This window comes from Heterobasidion irregulare, assembly GCF_000320585.1.
Source record: "Heterobasidion irregulare TC 32-1 unplaced genomic scaffold scaffold_06, whole genome shotgun sequence".
Lineage (NCBI taxonomy): Eukaryota > Fungi > Basidiomycota > Agaricomycetes > Russulales > Bondarzewiaceae > Heterobasidion > Heterobasidion irregulare.
In genome coordinates this window covers 1,868,251-1,888,271 of record NW_009258202.1, presented here as the reverse complement: position 1 = coordinate 1,888,271, position 20,021 = coordinate 1,868,251, and the positions used below count along the sequence as shown (strand labels likewise).

The 20,021-nt window shown below is 59.9% G+C and overlaps 8 protein-coding genes across 8 annotated transcripts; 3 read left to right on the top strand and 5 right to left on the bottom strand.

Annotated features, from left to right (window-relative positions):
* Window positions 1–124: 124 nt before the first annotated feature.
* HETIRDRAFT_459487 (uncharacterized protein) lies at window positions 125–1,777 on the bottom strand (the record flags this gene model as incomplete). The annotated part of the gene is made up of 7 exons (XM_009549348.1): window positions 125–186; window positions 254–1,003; window positions 1,068–1,221; window positions 1,283–1,350; window positions 1,437–1,482; window positions 1,536–1,584; window positions 1,647–1,777. 7 exons carry the CDS (start codon window positions 1,775–1,777, stop codon window positions 125–127), a joined length of 1,260 nt encoding a protein of 419 aa, XP_009547643.1.
* A 448-nt stretch (window positions 1,778–2,225) lies between these two features.
* On the top strand, window positions 2,226–3,645 carry HETIRDRAFT_385602 (uncharacterized protein). The gene is made up of 4 exons (XM_009549347.1): window positions 2,226–2,543; window positions 2,621–2,816; window positions 2,906–3,368; window positions 3,439–3,645. Exons 1-4 carry the CDS (start codon window positions 2,260–2,262, stop codon window positions 3,540–3,542), a joined length of 1,047 nt encoding a protein of 348 aa, XP_009547642.1. The 5' UTR covers window positions 2,226–2,259; the 3' UTR covers window positions 3,543–3,645.
* A 1,969-nt stretch (window positions 3,646–5,614) lies between these two features.
* Window positions 5,615–7,169, bottom strand: HETIRDRAFT_319474 (uncharacterized protein; the record flags this gene model as incomplete). Its single annotated transcript, XM_009549346.1, has 7 exons — window positions 5,615–5,734; window positions 5,815–5,980; window positions 6,037–6,115; window positions 6,180–6,268; window positions 6,324–6,468; window positions 6,528–6,714; window positions 6,777–7,169. Coding segments are annotated over 7 exons (1,179 nt in total), but the record flags the coding sequence as incomplete, so codon positions are not given.
* An 834-nt stretch (window positions 7,170–8,003) lies between these two features.
* On the top strand, window positions 8,004–10,579 carry HETIRDRAFT_320174 (uncharacterized protein; the record flags this gene model as incomplete). Its single annotated transcript, XM_009549345.1, has 8 exons — window positions 8,004–8,261; window positions 8,348–8,937; window positions 8,986–9,391; window positions 9,443–9,619; window positions 9,703–9,750; window positions 9,804–9,923; window positions 10,003–10,141; window positions 10,227–10,579. 8 exons carry the CDS (start codon window positions 8,004–8,006, stop codon window positions 10,577–10,579), a joined length of 2,091 nt encoding a protein of 696 aa, XP_009547640.1.
* A 603-nt stretch (window positions 10,580–11,182) lies between these two features.
* HETIRDRAFT_169689 (uncharacterized protein) lies at window positions 11,183–11,332 on the bottom strand (the record flags this gene model as incomplete). The annotated part of the gene is made up of 1 exon (XM_009549344.1): window positions 11,183–11,332. One exon carries the CDS (start codon window positions 11,330–11,332, stop codon window positions 11,183–11,185), a length of 150 nt encoding a protein of 49 aa, XP_009547639.1.
* A 1,329-nt stretch (window positions 11,333–12,661) lies between these two features.
* HETIRDRAFT_123277 (uncharacterized protein) lies at window positions 12,662–14,247 on the top strand (the record flags this gene model as incomplete). Its single annotated transcript, XM_009549343.1, has 6 exons — window positions 12,662–12,894; window positions 12,960–13,315; window positions 13,374–13,592; window positions 13,655–13,773; window positions 13,830–13,992; window positions 14,060–14,247. The coding sequence occupies 6 exons, from the start codon at window positions 12,662–12,664 to the stop codon at window positions 14,245–14,247; spliced, it is 1,278 nt and encodes a 425-aa protein (XP_009547638.1).
* Window positions 14,248–15,825: 1,578 nt separating this feature from the next.
* HETIRDRAFT_476688 (uncharacterized protein) lies at window positions 15,826–17,890 on the bottom strand (the record flags this gene model as incomplete). Its single annotated transcript, XM_009549342.1, has 7 exons — window positions 15,826–15,952; window positions 16,045–16,208; window positions 16,297–16,809; window positions 16,888–17,043; window positions 17,083–17,171; window positions 17,223–17,247; window positions 17,336–17,890. The coding sequence occupies 7 exons, from the start codon at window positions 17,888–17,890 to the stop codon at window positions 15,826–15,828; spliced, it is 1,629 nt and encodes a 542-aa protein (XP_009547637.1).
* Window positions 17,891–18,048: 158 nt separating this feature from the next.
* On the bottom strand, window positions 18,049–19,111 carry HETIRDRAFT_452405 (uncharacterized protein; the record flags this gene model as incomplete). The annotated part of the gene is made up of 2 exons (XM_009549341.1): window positions 18,049–18,223; window positions 18,948–19,111. The coding sequence occupies 2 exons, from the start codon at window positions 19,109–19,111 to the stop codon at window positions 18,049–18,051; spliced, it is 339 nt and encodes a 112-aa protein (XP_009547636.1).
* Window positions 19,112–20,021: the final 910 nt, after the last annotated feature.

The following is a 20,021-nucleotide window of genomic DNA, read 5'->3' as shown; positions in this document are numbered from 1 at the left end:
TATACATTCAAACGATAATCATACACGTATGGTCGTCCTTGACGAATTACCACGATGCGTCGTGAGTATTATGGAGGCTTGGGGAGATACTCGCCAGGGGAAATTCACGAATATCCATATCTGCCTAGGCTGTGATGCCTTCGATGCAGCAGTCCATGGTGGTGGTGCCCATGTCCGTGTCGATGACTACGTCCGGAAACGATCACTGTCGTAGGCTGCTGAGCAGCCCCGTAACCATAGCCTGTTCCAGCACCATATCCGATTCCGCCGACTCCATTCCCATATCCGATTCCAGCAGCTCCTGTACCATAGCCCATCCCGCTCCATCCCGCCCCATAACTCATAGGCCCACCGCCAGGCGCATAACCCATATTGCTCGTACCGATCCCTCCGCCATAACCCATCCCATACGCGGGGGTCCCGTTATCACCAGGGTAGTAAGGTCCTCCCGCGACGTTATATCGTGGCGCAGAATTATAACCTGGACCCGGTGAACGACCTCTGTAAGGGGTGCCAAGGTAAATGTTGGTCGTATTAGGCGCCATGGAGCCTCCGCCAGGATACCCCGTGGATGCGCCTCCTGCATACGGCGAGCTGGGTATCACTGAGGACGCTCGATTGTAAGGGGATGCACCACCATAGACTGACGATGGCAATGATGAAGAATATCCTCCGCCCAGCGTCGATTGTCCAGCATATGGCGAGGCACCGCTGGCGGCGATGGGCATCGGTATCGGCATCGGCATCGGCATCACTGCGCTCGAGCCCTGCAAAGGTCGGCGTCGAGCAAACATAGAATCATCGTCCGCGTAAGCGGTATCGAGGGGGTCGGCATAGGGTGCGCCAAACGAGTTGCGGCGCCCGCGAGAATAATCCGAGCCAACGGAACCGGAGTCCACATGACTGTCGAAGATCCGGCATGCAGTCCCTGCTGCTGCTTCCGACGCTGCCTGAAGCCCATATGGGTCTGGCCCTCGGCCGGTCTCTCGCCAGAGACGCTGGACTACCCGATGCAAAGGGAGGTTCATAAGCACATGCGCGAGTATGGCAGATGAAAAAGGACGTACCTTCCGCGACGGCTAGTCCAGTCAAAGCCTCTCTTTGCCTCGTATAGCCTCTGTTTACAGACTCGTATATCGGGGCATGATGAATAAATTGTCGATACGCTTCGTATCCGGCGGCATGCCCGATCTCGGTAGGCGTCATCTGAACAACTTGGCCCTGATAATCAAGAGAGACTCAAGCTCAAGATCGAATTGATTGGAAGTAACAATAGACGTACGATGCCTCCGTACGCAAGACGGTGCCAGTACCTCGCTTCGTGCATTTCTACGCCCATCGCCACACCCGCTGAGAGTCGCGTCATAGCATTTGTGAAATAGGAACTAAGGGTATCACAATGAATGCTGTACGAAGAACCAAATCGGGGTACTCACGGATCAGCCTCTCCAGCATGAGCTCGATAATAGTCCATTCCAGTCCCTACAAGCACGGTCCATTCGTCAGATCTACATGTGAGAGGAACAACAACTTACAGCCTTCGAGAGGACGAAAGAGGGGCTCAGGCGGACGTCCGAAGCGGAACTGGGGTTATAAGCCAGCCCGTCAATCGAAGTTTAATGCTGGAAGCATTGAAACGGACACACCTGCTGCGTGCCCCATCCAGGGAGGTTTCTCTGGTAGTACGAGTAAGCCATGAGGGTGATAGTGATTGGGGGAGGGTCGTTTGGAAGAGGAGTGGAGTGCGTTCACGGGGCTCTTGTAGCGGGTATTTCATAGAGCGCTTACCATGTCGCCCGGAGCGTCCTGGAGCGTTCAGGCCGTCGAGTTTGAATGGACTGGATCCACACCGGGTGACGTCACTACACAGCGTGAGTGAGTCTTAGCTTGGGTTCCTAGAAGTTTCACAGAAAGCTCATGGCGGGACCGTGGATCCCCGCAGATGCATGTTACGAAGCGCACGAGCTGGGACGAGAAAGGTTGGAGTCACTTGGCGGTGAGGTCATGGGAATGTACATGACTGAGAGCTTGAGTACTTAAGTGGTCCCAACCGCCAGAGTTGCGAGAAACAAGGTCACGATGCAGTTCCACCAAGACATCCCAGAGCCGGAGATGGAAGTGAGACGGAATTCGGCGAAAGCCGAAGCATGTGGGGAAGGCCGAAGAAGGCCGAAAGACCCATTAGCAGCCAGAAATTGCTGTCTGCATTGACTCGACCGTTTGCTGGCAGCACGTCCTACGAGCTCATCATCGACCACAATGGCCTCCATCTTCGCCGTCCGTGCTAGAGCAGCAGCCGCCTCCACAAAGTCGCTATGGAAAGCGCGCGCCCTCTCCTCGACCGCCCGCGTTTTCTCAGGCGAGCCGCCCCGCCCTCCCCCTCCCATCGACGACTCGACCTCCGCGCTCGACTACAAGACCTCGCATAGAATACGCCCCCCGCCATTACCCGCCATGGACCTCCCCCGCTCGCGCACCGCTGAGGAGGCGGTCACCAACATCCTGTACAACACCCCGCCCCCCAGCCTCCAGCCGTTCAAGAAGTAAGTCACCCCGCGCGCACCAATGAAAAAAAAAACGAGAGAATGCCCCCGCTCACGGCCCCCCGCGTCCGTCCCAGGCATGTGCTCAACTGCCTCGTGCAGAATGAGCCCGGTGTCCTCTCGCGCGTGTCCGGGATCCTCGCCGGCCGCGGGTTCAACATCGACTCGCTCGTCGTCTGCCGCACCGAGATCCGCGACCTCAGCAGGATGTCCATCGTTATCAGCGGCCAGGACGGCGTCGTAGAGCAGGCGCGCAGGCAGCTCGAGGACCTGGTACGCCCGCTCCCCTTTTCCTATTTCTCTCTCTCCCTAATTCAAAGAAAAAACGCGCTGAAACCCTCCCTTTACTCTCCGCGGCGCAGGTCCCCGTGTGGGCCGTGCTCGACTACACCGAGACGCGCACGATCACGCGCGAGCTCATGCTCGTGAAAGTCTCCATCCTCGGGCCCGAATACCTCGAGGACCAGCTCCTTGGCGGGCCCTCGCACGAGCCCCGACGCGGCGCGTCCTCCGCGGCGCACGACGAGCACACCAAGCTCGAGCGCGAGATGCTCCTCGCGCGCAACTTCGAGCACAGCGGGCACGCGGACCAACAATCCGCGCCGGCGCCGACGCCGACGCCGCAGCCGCTCACGCCGAGCGAGGCCCTGCGCATGCGCCACCAGCACCTGCAGTCCATATCGACGCTCGCGAGCCAGTTCGGCGCGCGCATCGTCGACGTGAGCGAGAACAGCGTGATCGTCGAGATGAGCGGCAAGACGAGCAGGGTCGAGGCCTTCCTCAGCCTTGTCAAGCCGTTCGGGATCATCGAGTCCGCGCGCACCGGTGCGACCTTCTCTCAGCTTTCGCTCACTCTCGCGCTCTGACCCGTCCTTTCTTTTAATTTCTGTCTCAGGCGTGATGGCGATGCCCCGCACACCCATCACACGGTCCCTGGAGGACGACGAGGCGACGGAGGCCTCCGGTCCCATCGATGCCAGCCTCCTTCCCCCTGGCTGAGCAGTGCGCCGGCCCCCACACGAGCAAAATTACCTTACTCTTGTATCTATCCGGTTCCGTTCGTCGAATGCTCTACCCTTGGGATGCTTGGTTTTTGAACGCCCTTCTTCGCGTGAATGCTTCGCCTGCAGTCATCATGCGTAAGACCCAATGGTCTACGATCGTTGCGTGGATGATATGTATTAGGCCAAAGATGCAGCAAGAGCGTAACTAAGCTAAAAAGAAATTGTCCAGAGTGTGCGCAAGAAAACAACGTATGTAGGGACCCTATCGTACGCTACGTGGCAGTTGACTCGACAGCGAAAGACATATAAAGAGAGTAAAGAGAGAATCCACCAAAAGAACACTACACGCCTGAAGTTCCCATAGCGTCGAGAGACGGAGAGAGACATTGAGACAGAACGAAAGGAAGCTATGCAGAGCGTGAAAAAAAAATACACGTATGTACCCCCGTTGACGTTTGTTACCCTGATCGTATATACGCAGTCCGGATTTCAAAAACCCTTCCTCGTGAACACGGATTTGCTCGGCGGAGCGTTGCGCGCTGAGTGGCGAATGGCGATTCATCGCGGTGCGCGCATCGGACCTCGTTCGCACATGGAACACCGGGAGGCGGAGACGAGGCAGAAGGAACGATAAAATGACGATAAGTTATGTCCGTGCGTTGTTTGCGGCAGAGAGCTTGCGCTCGCGATGGCTCTGGCCGTGGATGTCCAAGGCCTCCGTGATCCGCTTCACCCACGTCGACGCGAGCACCTCGGTCTCCGCGGCGTAGAACGCCGACTTGCTCGTCTGGTCGCGCACGTCAGTTCAAACAATCTCGACCAAACGAACAAAACAAAGGCGACTCACGGTGAGCACGGCAAACTCGCGGGCGCCCTTCATTGACACGCCGGTGATCACGCTCCGCGACTCTTTCTCCCGCTCTTTCTCCTTTTCCTTCTCCGATGGCCGCAACATGTACTCGCACTTGATCCCGATCCCGCGCCCCCCCTTCTGCACCTTCAGACACACCAGCCGGTGCGACGTCAGCGCTAATTGGCGCACCTTTGGCTTGCGCGGCGTCACCGGCAGCGGGAGCAGCAGGCGGCTCGTCCGCCGCTTCAGCACCGTCTCCTCCACCGCCGAGTGCAACAGCATGGTCTCGCCTGGCGCGAGCACCGACGCCCTAGCCGTCCCGCGTCAGCACAGGCTCGCGATATCGGCCTATCGCCGCGTCGAGCGACTCACCAGTCTGGCTCTGCCGGCAACTCGTTGCGGATCGGGCTCCGCGTCCGGTTGCGGCCCCGGTTCAGCCCCATGGCCTCCAGCGCCGCGCCGAGCTTCTCGACCGGACTTCCGTCCGACGAGCTCGTTGCGTACGCGTCGCGCACCGGCGCGGGCATGTCCACCGGCTTGCTCCCCGCCTTTGCGGGTGGGTTGTGCGCTTTCCCGTTCACCTCCGGCGCATCCGACTTGACTGGCCCGTGCACTGTCTCGCCTGCGTCGCTCTCCTCGCTGCCCCCCTTTTGGTGCGTGCTCTCTTCTGATGGCTCTGGCTCTGGCAGCTCGTAAAGCGCCGTGCCGTTGATACTGCCGAAGCTATTCCCGTTAACACTGCCGAAGCCATTCCCGTTGATGCTACCGAAGCCATTCCCGTTGATGCTACCGAAGCCATTCCCGTTGATGCTACCGAAGCCATTCCCGTTGGCGTGTCCGTTCGACATCGGTGCGAGTACGCCGAGCATCGTGCGCTCGCTCGCGCCGTCGGGCGAAGGAAGGTCTCGAGCCCCTAGCTCCACTGGCTCGTGCGCATAACTCGGCAGCTCCCCAAGCGGACCGACATCCTCCGGCGGGACGTTTACCGCCTCGTACTCGCGCTTCCCGAACAGCTCATACTCCGGGCCCTCCGCGTCCGCCGCCCAACCGATGCCGTCCCAGCCCACTTTCCCCGCCGGAACCAAAAAGTCGCCCTCGTCCCCATCGGCGCCGTCTTGTATGGTCTGCCCGTTGACCAGATCATCCCACGCCGCGCCGACGTCCTCCCACTTCTGATCCGCGCCGTGTTTTGGGGGTTCCCGCCGCACAAGCCCCGCCTCGAGGGGCGGGGCGGGACCCGTCCACAATGTCTGCCAATGGATCGATGCGAAAAACGGGTGCGCACGAAGCGCTGCCATGTCGTGATCGCCGCCAGGCGGTCCGGCCCCCAGCCGCTCTAGCGGGTCTCGGACCTAATACGAGACGGGGGAACGTGGGTCCAGAAGCACGGCACGCGAATCGCGAAAGTACGCACGAGGAGCTTCCGCACGAGGTCCTTGGCCTTTTCGTCGAACCCGTCCGGGAACGAGTAGTCGAGCCGCTTGATCTTCTGCCAGGTAAGATACTCGGAGAGACCTTGGAACGCGAACCGACCCGCGATCATTTGGTACAGGACGCAGCCCAGCGCCCATAGGTCGGAGCTTTGAGGGCATGAGTCTGTCTAGTGAGAGACACAGAGGAGAGGATGCGGGCGAACCTCTTGCTGGTCTCGTTGGCCTCGAGCAATTCCGGGGAGAGATACTGTGCGGTACCGACGAAGGTCTTCGCAGGCTCGTCTGGACGGGGGAATTGAGATCACGTGCGCGTGGACGGGCCCAGACGAGAAAAGCAATTACTCACCGCCTGCGTCCATGAGCTTCCCAGTGCCGAAGTCCGTCACCTTAATCCGGAACGCATCGTCCAATAATAGATTTTCGGGCTTGAGATCTCTGAGGGATCCCATCAGACGGTACAGCCCGGGAAAGACGGAGGGCGAGGACGAACCGATGAATCACGCCCTTTGCGTGCATGTAGTCGAGAGCGTCCACCATCTGCGCGGCGTAGTAGCGAGCGCACGAGGTCGAGAGAGACCCCAGGCGAGATATCTGAGACTGGAGTTCGCCGTTCTTCGCGAGGTCGATGACAAAATCTGGGCGACGGATGAGACGGGGCAGGCGGGGCGGGGTTCCGCTCGGAGGGAAGACGCACATAAGCTCCAGTCGTCCTGAAAGGTCCAGTGCAGACGAACTATCCCTGGATGACCCGAGCCCAATCGGACGAGGGTGTTTTTCTCCGCATGGGCGGTCTGGAGCTTGTTGTTGCGCTTGAGGTGGCCCTTGTCGATGACTTTGATAGCGTACTCTTGTCGAGTGGCGCGATGGGTGACATGCAGAACCTATTGGTTGCGTTTGTGAGGTTTGAAAAAAAAAGCGGGGTGGAAAGAAGCGGGAGACGGACGGTCGAGTAGGATCCTTCGCCCAAGACCTCGCCGAATTCAAAGTCTTCCGCGCTGAGGCGACCGTTGGCGGAGCTGCTGCGAGACTTTGACTTTGACTGCGCCCGCGCAGACTGTCGATGGGGTAAGAATTCTGGGGGTTCCTCTGCGAAACCGAGCTCTCTGGTGAGGTATGCCGGGGGCCGGGATGCGCGGGGGGTGGTGGGGCCGCCAGGGCTCCTTGAGCGAGGAGAGGAGAAGGTGCGGATGGGGCGAGGGCGTGGAGTTTTCAGAAGGAGGGAGGAGGCCGAGCCTGAGCTGGAGGAGGAGATGACGGAAGCATTTCTGGAGAGATCTGCGAGGGACGGGTCTTGAGGGGGCTCTGGAGACGGTGTGGACGTCTCGACTGTGATCATCCAGCCAAGCTCGAGCGGCAAGAAGAGAGATGGGAAGGGGTGGAAGAGGAGGAAATGAGCAGGCAGCGGGTGTGGGGTGGGAGGAGGAGGAGGAGAGCAAGGGAGACCGGAGCGTGGCTATGGTGGGACATGCAAAGTCGGCGCTTCAACTTGGAATTGGGCTGTCCTCCGCTTTGCTCTCTCCCATTCGCGGCTACCCCACACCCCACCGCCTGCCTTCCGTCATCGTACCGTACAGCCTTTCCTTCAAGCTTGGGGCCTTCGCTGGCGCCCCTATTCCCTTTTCCCCCAGCTTTGACCCCACCTCCTGCCCCGTGTTCTGACTCATGGCGCTCGGCACTGTGCTGCGTTCCCAGTATCACTAGTACACAAGCATGTAGCCAGCGATGTGGAAATTCAGCCTGATGGGTGTATGTGCAGTGCGCGCGCATGACGGCAACCCCTCCGTGTCAGCATTCCGTCTCGCTCGCCCATGATACGCGATACTGTGCCAGGTCCCGATGGCAGCAGGATGACATCACCCGCACTTGTGCGACGAGGGCCTGACGTGGGGCGGGTCTCTCTTAGGAAAAGACGCGAACAGGGGTCGTCTGCGCGTAGGCTCTGGATCGAGGTGGACATGGGCCGTCCGGATTGAGTGCTGGACGGTCGCTCGAATGGTCGCAGCGGGTACCTGACTCGACCAGTGCTTCTCCCATGCAAATGAATGGATGCATGAGTGGATGATAGCATGTCCGGAGACCCAGTCGGAGGCCAACCTGTTGCTGCCTTTGGGAGGACCATGTGCCATGCGAGTGGCACGCGTCGGGACGCGACGGTTCCTCCTCCTCGACCATGCAGTCCCACACAGAGCCCCCGCAGACACTGCTCTCCGCCATCCATCCCTTCACCTCCCCAGACCTCCTCTCCGCAACATCTCTCCACCCCTTCTCCTCCACCGCAGAAAGCGCCATCGCCGACCTCCGCGACCTCCTCCAAACCACCGACACCATCGCCCACACAACAAATGTCCTCCTCAACGCCCCCGCCATCAATTCAAAAACAGTATCGCTCCTGCGCCAACACACCGCAGCTCAACACGGTCTCCACCTTGTCCGTCCATCCTTTCTTCTCTCTCCCCTTCTCTCCCCCGCCAGCTAGTTTTCCCCAGGTTCGCTTACCCACGTCCCCGCAGCTAGACTAGCCAATACGTCCGCCAGACCCTCGCTGCCTCCCGCACCCGCGCTGCCTACGGCGAAGACGTCCCCCTCGACCGCACACAGATCGCAGACTGGTGCGTCGCCCACATCGGCCAGTGGGGCGCCACCGTCGGCATGGAAGCCTTCCCCGAAGCCGAGAGCGCCGGCCGCCGCACCCTCGTCCTCGGCGGCAAGGTCCTCGTTCTCGACATCGAGTTTGCCCTCCGCCCCTGTGCAGACGTCGTCGGCGTGCGCACGTCCTACGCAGTCCCGAACGGCGTCGCAGGCGGCAATGCCGCCGGGTCCGCATCGCTGGACGGCTTTTTGGTCGACGCCTTGAAGGCCTGGGTGACTGAGGTCCAGCGCTCCGACCACGAGGACCCTGCGGGCGAGCTCGAGATCAACGGAGGAAGCGGGATCACCACCGCGAGGTTTGGAAAGGAGGTCTCGGAGAGTTTGAGGTATCTGATGCGGTTGGATCGCTTTGCGAGCAGGGAGGGTGACTCGGGGATCCGGTGGTTCAATGACATCGATACCTTGGGCGGGACGTTGGAGCGCCTCGCGCAGGCCGAGGCGCGCGCCGTCGCGAGGTGCGCACTGTTTCTTTTTCTTCTCGCTGCCCACTGACGGCCTTCCAGCTCGCTGTCCCTCTCTGAAACACCCCTCGACATCTTCCTCCTGCGCGCCCATGCACTGCCGCTTCCATACCTGACATCCCCATCGCTCACCTTCCTCGTCCACCTCTCCCCGCGCACGTACCTCTCTCTCCAACGTGCCTCTTCGCCCCTCCGCACATCTGCGCCTCCACCATCCGCGTCTCTCCCCGCTATCAACATCCCCTACGCCTACCTCCGATCCATCTTGGCCTCGCACACCCCTCCGCCAGGGACCGCCCTCGTCACCCTCTCTCTCCGCCCACTCAAAACATACGTGCGGCCTCCGCCCACATCCGACCTCCCCATCCTCTCCTCGCGCCCAAAATTCCCGCTCCTCCCCAACACAGCCGCGTTCGACCACATGTTCCCCGTCGCCATGAACATGGAAGTGGATTCCGCCGCCGGCGCCGGCGCCTCGAGTGCTGTGGGCCCCGACGAGGGGCAGTGCGCGTGGGTGCTCGATTTCACTCTCGGCGGGCGCATGCCGGGAATCGTGATGAGCCAGGCGCGCATGCGCGAGATCGAAGCGGTCGTGAACCCGTTCAGCACGATCCGAAACCTGCAGGGCGGCGGCGGGATGCTGTCCTTCACGAACGGGAGCTGGGTGGACATGCTGGTGCGTCCGTTCGTTCACGCACAGGACCTACCCTACCCTCCACGTTCGCCCGATCGTTCGTGACTTACGCACGGTTTGCCCAGCTCAACCCCGCGAACCCGATATCGCCAGAGCGGTACACGGCCGTCTACGTGAGTTCCCCCGCGCTTCCGCAGTTGGCATCTCACCCTCGTCGCGCATACAGACGTCCCCGACGGGCCTGCACCCGCCGCTGCACCTAAGCCTCGCAGCCCCCGACGAACCGGGATTCATACTGGAGCACGTGCAAGTCTACAACATGAAGGAAGTCTGGAGCATCCTCGAGGTGCGCACGCGCGCCCCGTCCCATCTGTCGCGTCCGCGCTCCGTAGGGTAAAGCTAACGCCTATCGGTGGCCGCCTCAGATCGTACGAGAGCAGTGCTGGCTCAACGAGGCGCTGACCGGGTGCCAGTGGAGCACGGAAGGCCTCTTGACCGTGCCCGAAGAAGAAGACGCGCGCGACGACCAGGTCACCGACAGCGACCTGCAAGCCATCCTCGACGGTCCGCCCCCCTCCCCTCTCTCTCTAACCCCACGCAGCCTCTACTGACATCTCCACCGCGCCCACCGCGCCCACTGCTTCCGCAGGCACGTTCACCCCGCTCAAGATCCCGGTCACCGTCTACCTCCCCTCGACGCACCCGCCCTCAGCCGACGACGACCTCTTCGGCCCGCCCCTCGGCCCGGACGCGTCCGCGCTCGGCCCCGGCCCCGGCCCCGCGCCGCCGCGCATCGTGATGACGCTGCCCGAGCGCCCGCCGATGTCGGGCATCGTCGAGGTGTCGGTCGCGCACGACGCCGCGCGCGCGCGGGGCGTCGCGGTGGACGTGCGCGGGGCGATGGGCGCGGAGATCGATGGGGAGAGGATGGAGGAGGCGGTCAGGCGCGGAGGCGTGTTTGGGCTGCCGGGGCGGGTGTGGGCGGCGCAGGTGGGTGGGTAGTGTGCACTTGCGGTCGGTCGGTCGGAGGGCGAGCAAGCGGGTGGGTGAGTGAGGCTGGGATTTGTGCTGTGGCGGCGTGCGTGCGGTGCACACGACTTTCGACTGCTTCTCATTCGAGCTAGTAGGAGGCCAATTTGAGTTAACTGAGGGCGGAGATACGAGGTTCCGTGCATGTGCGGTGGGGTTTCTTTTTGTTCAGCACCGCGACAGTTCTTGAAGTCGATTGATATTGCTACACCTGGCCTGAGACTTCACGAATTAATCTGAGCTTCGAACTTGCTGCCCGACGATGTATTTATCCTTCCTTTTGAGAGCGTTCGTCTATCGGTATTAGCTATTCAAGCAGCTGTAGCCAATGCTCAGCACTCAGCAGCAGTTTTTTGCGCATGTAGTGTTCAGAACATATGTACAATACAGTATGGCTGCTACAATGACACTTCGCTTCGCCTATCTGTGCTTTACCCTAACTCTTCCAGCGTTTCTCCTGGGGCTTCTTTTGACGTTTCCTCCACCGCACCCTCTCTTGGCGCCGGACTGGAAAAAAAATGAGCACGTTGTAATGCAAAAGATGTAAACAAAATTGACATACAGTAGACTATGCCATTAATGACGGGCTGTCATTTCTAGAGCCGCCTGGCTCGGAGCGATATAGAGGTGGTGGTGGTTGGTCTCCGCCTTAGTGTGCGGGTTTATCGTCGTAATATACGACCCATCTCGCCTCTTGGCCGTGAAAGTGGTATGAAACGGCTCCATGGGGATCGTACCCCGTCATGACATCCTCCCCTTCGAGCTAGAGATGAGTAAACGAACGACACAGTCGTACGGGGGAACGCTCATCTGAGTTCAGCGATCTCCGCACCTTGCTCGTCGAGACCTGACTCTCTACAAAACTCTGTGAGGGCGTAGGTGATATATTTCTTGGTAATGATAGATCTCGGGGAGGAATACAGGTTTCCTGGATAACGTACAGTGCTGATGGTGCGTCTTTGGAACCAGCTGAGGGCGTGCATAGACGAGGATTTCTAGGTGTCTTCAAGCCTTCGGGAGCTGCAATACCTTTATAGAGAAGAGATCCTGGCGGAACGCGAGTAGGTCCTTCCATAACCAGTTACGCATCGCCGAGAGAGGCACATCACAAAAACGAAGGACATTGGATGTCACGTCGGTGCAGCATACTTTGACACGATGAGTAGGTTTTGCGCATGCAACGTACAACGAAAGCTCAAGACTGGAAGGAAAGGGAATCAATCGTTGTCCGACGATATTTGACAGTGAAGGAGGGAGTCGATCACCTCCCTGACCGAGTTGTTTGATATTGGAGATGTCATATAGTAAGAAACCTCCAGACGAGGAAGCAGGACACTTCTCCATATCCCAAAACCTGATACCGTGTCTGATTGAAAGCGGAAAGCGATGCGACTTTTGAAGAGTGCGACACTGTACTTACTAGATACCACTTTCCCGACAGAGACATGCGGGCGGTAGGAACCTTCTTGACGAAAAGTCAAGCTTTAAGCTTCAAGGCTCTTCTTCGGGAGCCGAAACCTAGAAACTGTTTGGATTCGAGCAGGAAGTGTGAAGGGTACATGTATGGATGATCGATGATTATCGCTTCCTGACTGAGACACTCATGCCACTTGCAGTAGGAATTCGCGCTTCCTCGGTATGAAAATATTCTTGTACAGATGTAAGAAAGTTCCAGACGAAGGAGTGCATCCTGGGGCGCCTGAATATTGAATCCTAGAGATAACTTTTTCTTGGGGAGGAGCGGGACAGGATTTGCATGGATAAGACTGTAAGTGCCGTCACACTTCCTCGATTGAGGATGTCCGCGTCAGGCTACGTTAAGGCTGCGTCATGGCAAAGGACAGAAGGCTACTACCATGAGTGTGGCGGGCGTATGACGGAACAGCCGCGGCTGGGCGAGGTGAATTAACGACGACGATATAGGGGCTGTAATACGATCCCCCGATGCTCATGTCTACCGTCCTTCGTCGCAGCCTGCAAAAGCCTCCCCAACGCTTCGTTTTATCGTCTTTTCTTCCCCGTCCCTTGATCTCCCGCACTCGTCACAGCTCCCAAATGTCCTCTGTTCCGAGACCTTACGGCCGAGCGTTTGAAACCGTTCAAATCAAGGACGTCGACGACGGCGAAGCGTTTGACTGCGACGAGGAGCCGCACATGCTCACGCCCGAGCAGGGCCATGGCTACTACCCGCTGACTCTGGGACAGCAGCTCAAGGACGGCCAGCTCGAAATCGTGAGGAAGCTCGGCTGGGCTGGGTATTCTAGCGTCTGGCTCGCCCGCACGCTCAAGTAAGTCCCTCAAGTTCTCGGCGCTCCCCTTATAGTGCGTGTCCTCACGAAGACGCCGGTTCTAGAAATTCGTATCCCGTCCAATATGTCGCTGTCAAGGTCCTCACCGTGAACGCTACCGCTGGCGTCGTGCGCGGCCTCCTCGGCGAGGTCGACGCCCTCCTCACGATCAAAAAGGCGAACCCGCACCATCCGGGCTACAAGCACTGCATGGTCATCTACGACACCTTCATCGCCAAAAGCCACCACGGCCCCCACATATGCATCGTGACCGATGTTTTTGGGCCGGATCTCACTTACATTCGAAGCTTTTTACCGGCCCAACGGCGTTTTTTCCCGCTTGCTCTCACGCAACGCATCATCAAGCAGACGCTCCTCGCTCTTGATTACCTCCATCGCGAGTGCAAGCTCGTGCACACAGGCAATTTCATCTTCCACGCGCAAAGCCTAAAACTTTCTTTGACCGGTTTTATCTTCAGACGTCAAGCCGGACAACGTCCTCATATCCTTGAAAGACCCAAGCGAGGCGATAACACGCCTCCTCAAAGAGTCGCCTTCGTCCACTTACGAGACCCGATTCGAGCCCGATTTGTCTCCGGACCCTATCATCACGGTCAAATCCGAGCCTCTCGGCGAACTTTGCGCGGAACAGGATGCGCTGAGAAACCCTGACATTTGCTTGGTAGACTACGGTGAAGGTGAGTACCTTGCGGATTGCGCATGAGAGCCGTTTGGTCTTGACTGTCTCTTTGCTCTGCAGCGAGATCCACGAAGGAACAATCGTCGACGCAGGCCCAGCCTGATCTCCTCCGCGCCCCAGAAGTCCTCCTTGGTCATGCGTGGTCGGCACCCGTCGATGTATGGTCCGTGGGGTGCCTGGTAAGTTGCAAGCCCTTCTCACAGTCGTTAAAATCTTACAAAATATCGCATCGTAGGTGTTCGAGTACCTGACTGGCACGGCCCTGTTCCAACTATACGAAACCGACTCCGTGAGCTTCGACGACGTTTATCTCCGGCGGATCGCGGAGTTCATCGGCCCCTTCCCGCCGAGCTTCCTGCAGGATTGCTCGCTCAGAACCAGGTTCTACGACGAACAAGGCGAGTCATCGGTGCATCATCCTGTGAGTCCGACGACTGTGACTTACGCTTGAACGTCGGTTCGAAGGCAATCTTCTCCGCATGGACAAGTTCGTTCCGCGCACGATGGAGGCGTGTCTACGCAATTACAAAGTACTGGGAGAGAAGGACATCTCGGCTGCGGCTGCGTTCATACGGAGATGCTTGACGCTCGATCCTCGCGAGCGACCCACCGCCTTGGAGCTTTTGAGTGACCCCTGGGTCAAGGATGCGTGAGCCGCGCCGAATTTGGCTCATTAGGCACTTTCTCTATATCTTGAAGTTATTATTTAAGTTATGCGTGGTGCATGGGCGTCAGCTGGTAATTTCTGTGAGGTCTGTATGGTTAAATTTTCGCATTTCACTTACTAGTCCTCGACAGCGCCGTGCGTTGGACGTTTTGCTGCGTACATAAAAGCATAGTCGCGTTACATAAATCCTGCCTAGAGTAGAGGCTTGTACACTTTCTTACAACAACTCAGACGATAATCGTGTATCCTTGCATGCATCTTTTGTGCAGACGTGACCCGGAGACGTGAACGCTCTCGTCTTCAAAGAAGGCCCGCATGCTGCTAGCCGATGGGTTTGCTGATAGGCTATGAATGATGTTGGCGAGTCGTGTGCGTCGATAGGAATCGGGCATCACGGAAACGCCGTCTTCGAGATTGCACGATTCGACGTCCAAGCACGCGTCTCATTGACACGAACTGTATGCAGCCAGCCGCGGGGTGCACGGTATCCGCGAGCGGCGCTGATCCTCGTACGGGCGGCAAGCCCTGCACGGGCCCCCTGATTCCCGATCCATAGTGCGGACCCTCCCCCTCCCGACCGCGTTCAAGAAGGGGGGAGAGATTCCACACACTGCACAGCTCGCTGACGGGTGTAAGCTGCACGAGGATCATCGAGCCACACGGAGTGCCAGCCTGCGCACCGTTGCGCACGTACGCCACCGCGCAAGGCCGAGGTTCGACGATGCTGGTATATATAATAAGTAGTCGTAAACAAAAAGCAAGGACCATACTGTAGACGCCGCCCAAGGCGGCGTCCACCCGTCCCCGCCCACGGCCAGAAGCGGACCAGAAAAATATGAACAACGAATAGCCAACGCCGCGAGCCGGGCAAGGCGAGGGCGAGGTCAAAGTCAAAGTCAAAGCGTCAGGGTCAAAGCGTCAAGGTCAAAGTCACGGAAAGCCAAGGACCGGTAAAAATAACAGTAAAAGCAAAATCAAAAGTCAAGAGCCGATGCTCAAATGTCAGGAGTCAGAGTCAAAGACCGGGTAACGGTCAAGTGTCAAAGTTCGAACGTTCCAGACACGGACACAGGCGCGAAGGCTGAGCATAGAGATCGCAAGAAAGGAAAAAGACGAGACGTGCGCACGCCAATAAATACCTCCCCGATCGAACCGAGGCAAACAAGAGATATGATATACCCAGAAAAAGAAAAAGAAAAGAGAAATGGAAAAAGAAAACGGGATGGACAGACGGACGGACTATGTGGAGCTCGAGCGGTAATGACACTGGGATATTGCAGAGCAGGCGGAGGCGGGCGCGTGGCGAGTAGAAGGGGAGCGAAAGGGTCGAAACGAGTGTGGGTCCCCCGCGCGTGCGCGGGGGCGTCGCGGGTCGGTCGGTCGGTCGTGCTGCGTATGCTGCGTGTATATTTTCGTACAGTCCGTGCGCTCGACGCACGGACGGAGGGTGGATACAGGCCCGCGCTCCGCGCGCGCGGAGGCTCGGCTCGGTGCACGGCGGTGCGAGGGCGAGCGGAAGCCGGTGATGTACAAGGCACAGCGCAGCATGGTGTCTACTAGGGGGCTACGGGAGGCGGCCGTCGACGCGGTCCTCGATGAGCTTCGCGACGTGCGGGCCGTGCACTGGGATCTGCGTCCCCTGGAAGCCCTCCGGGTAGTTCGGGTACTGGATATCGGGGTACGCGAGCGCGCTGGCGGGGCGTCAGCACGGCTGCGGGCGCGGATCAAAGAGGCAGGAGGGGGGAGGGAGCGAGGGGGAGGGGGGGGGAGCGAGAGCACGCACGTGTCGTTCCAGATCGCAAAGTGCCGCATGCCCCGCGCGCGCGCGGTCCACTCGTAGTCGTGCGCGAACCCGCTCGGGTAGAAGATCTCGATCACGGTCGACACGGGCGTGACGGGCATCATGACGAGGTGCGTGAGCCCGTTGCCGTGCACGCCGAGCAGGATCTGCGTTTCGACGGGCGGGCGGACGGGCGGACGGCGCGTCAGCCAAAAGCATCACGAAAAGAAAAAACCGGCGCCCTGCGACACTCACCGTCGTCCTGGCCACGACGGCCACCTGCTCCTCACGCGTCATCTTCTCCGCCTTGACGACGTTCAGCTCCCACCCGCGTCGCCCGCACACCTCCCTGAGCGCGCGGACGAGTCCCTCGTGGTCCTCTGCGACCAGCCGCCGGCGTACGCTCTGGCGGCTGATGTACGTCACGACGACCTCCGCGGGGGCGAGCCCGCCCGCCTCGCGCGAGGACGCGCGCAGGCCGAGGTCGAGCACGGCGGGGTCGACGCCCGCGAAGCGCAGGACCGCGCGGCGGACGGGCTCCCACCAGTTCGTGTGGAGGTCGCGCGCGCGGCTGGCGGGCACGGGCGACGCGAGGCTGCCGTCGGTGCGCGGCGCGGCGCTAGAGACGGCGCGGAGGGCCTCGGCAGCGGTGCGTTGGGTGCGCGAGCCGCATTCGGGGCCGCGGAAGGCGGCGCTGCGGTCGGCGAGGAGGACGGTGTCGAACCACCACGCGCGGGGCTTCGCGCCGCCTGTGCCGCCCGCGCGGGTCTTGAGAGAGCCTGCGAAGGCGTCGGATGCGGGCGGGGGCGCGGGGGCGGAGGAGGCGGGGGGCGAGGTGGCGAGGACGCGGTCGGCCCAGTCGTGCTGGGTCTCGACGGCGACGGAGGGGAAGGCGGCGCGGAGGAAGTAGGCGTTGAAGCCGGGGCTGTCGCGCCATTCGGGGGCGGTTGCGTGGGGGAAGATGATGCGGGCGGGGTGCGGGGTGGTGGGGACGTCCTGGGCCTGGGCTTGGGCCTGGGCCAGCGCGGACGCGGCGGCGACGGCGGGGGGCGCGGACGCGAAGGTGCCGGACCAGAAGGCCCAGGCACCGAAGAGGAGCTCGGCGCAGAAGTGGTAGTAGTGGTTCAGGACTGGGGCGGGGTTAGAAGGGCGGAAGGCGCGATACGGGGGCGTATACGTACATTGGCCGGGGTCGTTGAAAAGGAACTGTCACGTTCGAGAGAGAGAGAGAGAGAGAAGGCGAGGTGAGCCGCGGAGATGAGGACGCGTGTGTGGGACGCGTGAGTGGACGCACCGTGGAGCCCTCGATGGGGAAGATGCGGTTTTTGTGGCCGAGCAGCGGTTCGCCGCCCCAGCGCCTGTGGGCTTCGCGTGGGGTGATGACGGCCATGTCCTTCGCGGTGGGCATGCGGGCCTGGATGCTCTCGGGGGTGTTCTCGGCAGGAAGGCCGGTGGAGGTGAGGAGGGAGATGTCGGGGAAGGCGGCGGGGTCGGAGGTGACGATGAAGAGGGTGCCGCCGGACATGTAGAGGTTGCGGAAGAGGGACCAGCCGGGGGCATGGGAGATGAGGACGGTCTCGGGGATGGTGGTGGTGATGTCGATGGTGGGGTCGTCGGAGGGGGGCAGAGAGGAGAGCGGGGACGAGGGCGGGGAGAGGGCCGCGGGGTGCTGGGGGTGGAGCAGGTTGTTGTTGTTCGCGGTGGGCGGGGCGTCGGGCAGGTGGTCGAGATCGAGGTTGAGGTTGGCGGAGGGGGCGACATTGTTCGTGCTGACGGATATTTTTGCAGAGTGGTCGAAAAAGGCGGGTGCGGGGGACGCGTCGGAGAGGAAGAGAGAGAGGATGTGCATGCAGGTCGCGCCGAGGAGGACGAGGACGGCGTCGCGGGGGGACACGGCGCGCATCCTGGCGGGACGCATGGTGGGCGGGCGAGGGAGGGACGAGGGCGTGCGTGTGCGTGGAACAGGACAGGACAGAACGAGGAGGAGAGGGTCTATGTATCATCCCATCAACGCGCGCCAAGCCTCCCCACTCCATCCGCTTTCTCTCGTTCTCGCTCCTCGCCGTAATCGTTGATCTCCCCCCTCTCCCGCGTCCCTGCTCTACGCCACCACCACCACCACCACGCGTCCGCCGAGACGCGGTCGTCCCTGCCCGCAATACGGGTGCCCTTGATTGTTGCGCTGTGCCCATTACACACCACGCACTCTCCAGGCCTCTGCACTCGCTTCCGTTTATATCGACCCATCCTCAAAGCAGACGCGTCCGTCTTTCCCCCATCCTCGCTCCATCGAGTGTGAAGCACTTCCGTGAGATTCGACCGGAAAAGCTCTCCCCTCCCTTCTCAGTACCAGCCCTCCGACGACCAAGTCGAGACTCTATCAATTATAGCACTCCCAATCTCAACCATCGGACGCCCGTTTCGTCCCTCGGTCATCCGCCTCGCCTTCCTTTGACAATACTAGAACGCCCTCTGGCGAGGTAAATTCGACGGATGCAGAAGCGGCCACCAGTCACCGGCGCAAACGACCGAGAAACACGCACGCCGTCTACTATTCCTGTACACACAAGCGCCCACAGGGCTCGCAGCGTCCCCGATTACTCACAGGGCGCGTCTGGGCCCACACGTACTGTACTGTATGTGCGGGCTGCGATCCTCAGGTACGTGCTTACGTTCTGTGCGTCTATCACGACGTTGCTGCGTTTGACAGATATATCGTGGTGAGAAGAGGGTGCTTCGTCCGCGCACGAGGCGGTCACAGGACTCCCCCGAAGCCGGAGTCGACCGTCGAACGCGATATCGAGCGAGAACCACCGTGTTGATGACGCTCGGCGTTTGAGCACGATCCAGAGCGTTCGGATCCGCGATATGGTCGTCTCGCGCACGCCCGTCAATATTTCACATACGGTGTCGTGAACCCTCGGCGCGCGTTCGCCTTGAAGAAAATCTGCGGCGCATGGTGGCCGAGCGAGCGCCGCCCGTCTCTTTTAATTAGTGATATGACCATCACCGGCACCGTGATTGATTCTTGGTCCCGTGAGTAGTGCACGCTCTCGTCAATTTCGCGCATGCTGAACATTGATTATTGCACAGACTGGTACAATGTATCATGGCCGTCGTATACATCGATACCCGGAATAGAAGAAGGCGGGGCTGAAATGCCCCCCGCGGATCAAGACTCTCACATTAGTGCTTTGAAAGGAGGTTTTGATACGTCTTGTGGACCGGTCATCAGGTTTAAGCTTCTTCTCGTCGCCGGCGCCACCCATGTCGACCGCTGCAAGCGCGCACGATTTCTTGATGCGGCCGCCGGGGTGGCAATATCCAAGTTCCGTAAGTAAGTATCTTGTCACCTTTCCGTATCCTGGGCCCTGGCTTGAGTGCTCTCCACGTGCCCTTGGCACTCTCGTCATCGAATGGAGGATGCGCCTACGCATGCGTTATGAAGTATGACCTTGACGCACTCCTCTCGCGCTAGGGTTCTGTGCTAATTCTACTGTGTCGGCGATCAACCAAGAAGACATATCCACCCCCCTAGACCGAAGCTCTCACCGTGAGAAACTTGCTCGACATGCCCGAGGATCGACCGTGAATCACTCCTCGTCAACGGTCAAAAGAGTACGAACGATGACACCTCGCGCCAGGAGCGGTACTCAAGATGGATGGACAGATTTCCAAACAGCTTGGAAGGGCGTTGATCGCAACGGTTCAAAGTCCAATGGTGTTCGCTTGGGCGTGCGGTCTGCCTGTGATGCTGGTTATGCTTGTTCTCACCTAGTAGAAGGGCGGCCTTGCGGGTGAGAGGAGCGATTCGAAGGCGTATGTGGAAGGCATAGTCGAAAATGACAAGAGCAAAGCGGTTGGGAATAAATATAGATGGGCCAACTTCTGCCTGTGTCTGAGCTGAGAGGGAATGAAAAGTGTTGTTTGGGATTTAACTCATAGCGACAAGTACTTGGTTAATATCAGGCAACCTCCAA

Excerpts from the sequence above, each read along its gene's own strand:
- HETIRDRAFT_385602 (XM_009549347.1), top strand. The coding sequence starts at position 2,260 with ATGGCCTCCATCTTCGCCGTCCGTGCTAGAGCAGCAGCCGCCTCCACA. Across the intron at positions 2,817-2,905 it reads GCAGGCAGCTCGAGGACCTG|GTCCCCGTGTGGGCCGTGCT; the intron begins GTACGCCCGCTC and ends TCCGCGGCGCAG. Across the intron at positions 3,369-3,438 it reads CATCGAGTCCGCGCGCACCG|GCGTGATGGCGATGCCCCGC; the intron begins GTGCGACCTTCT and ends TTTCTGTCTCAG.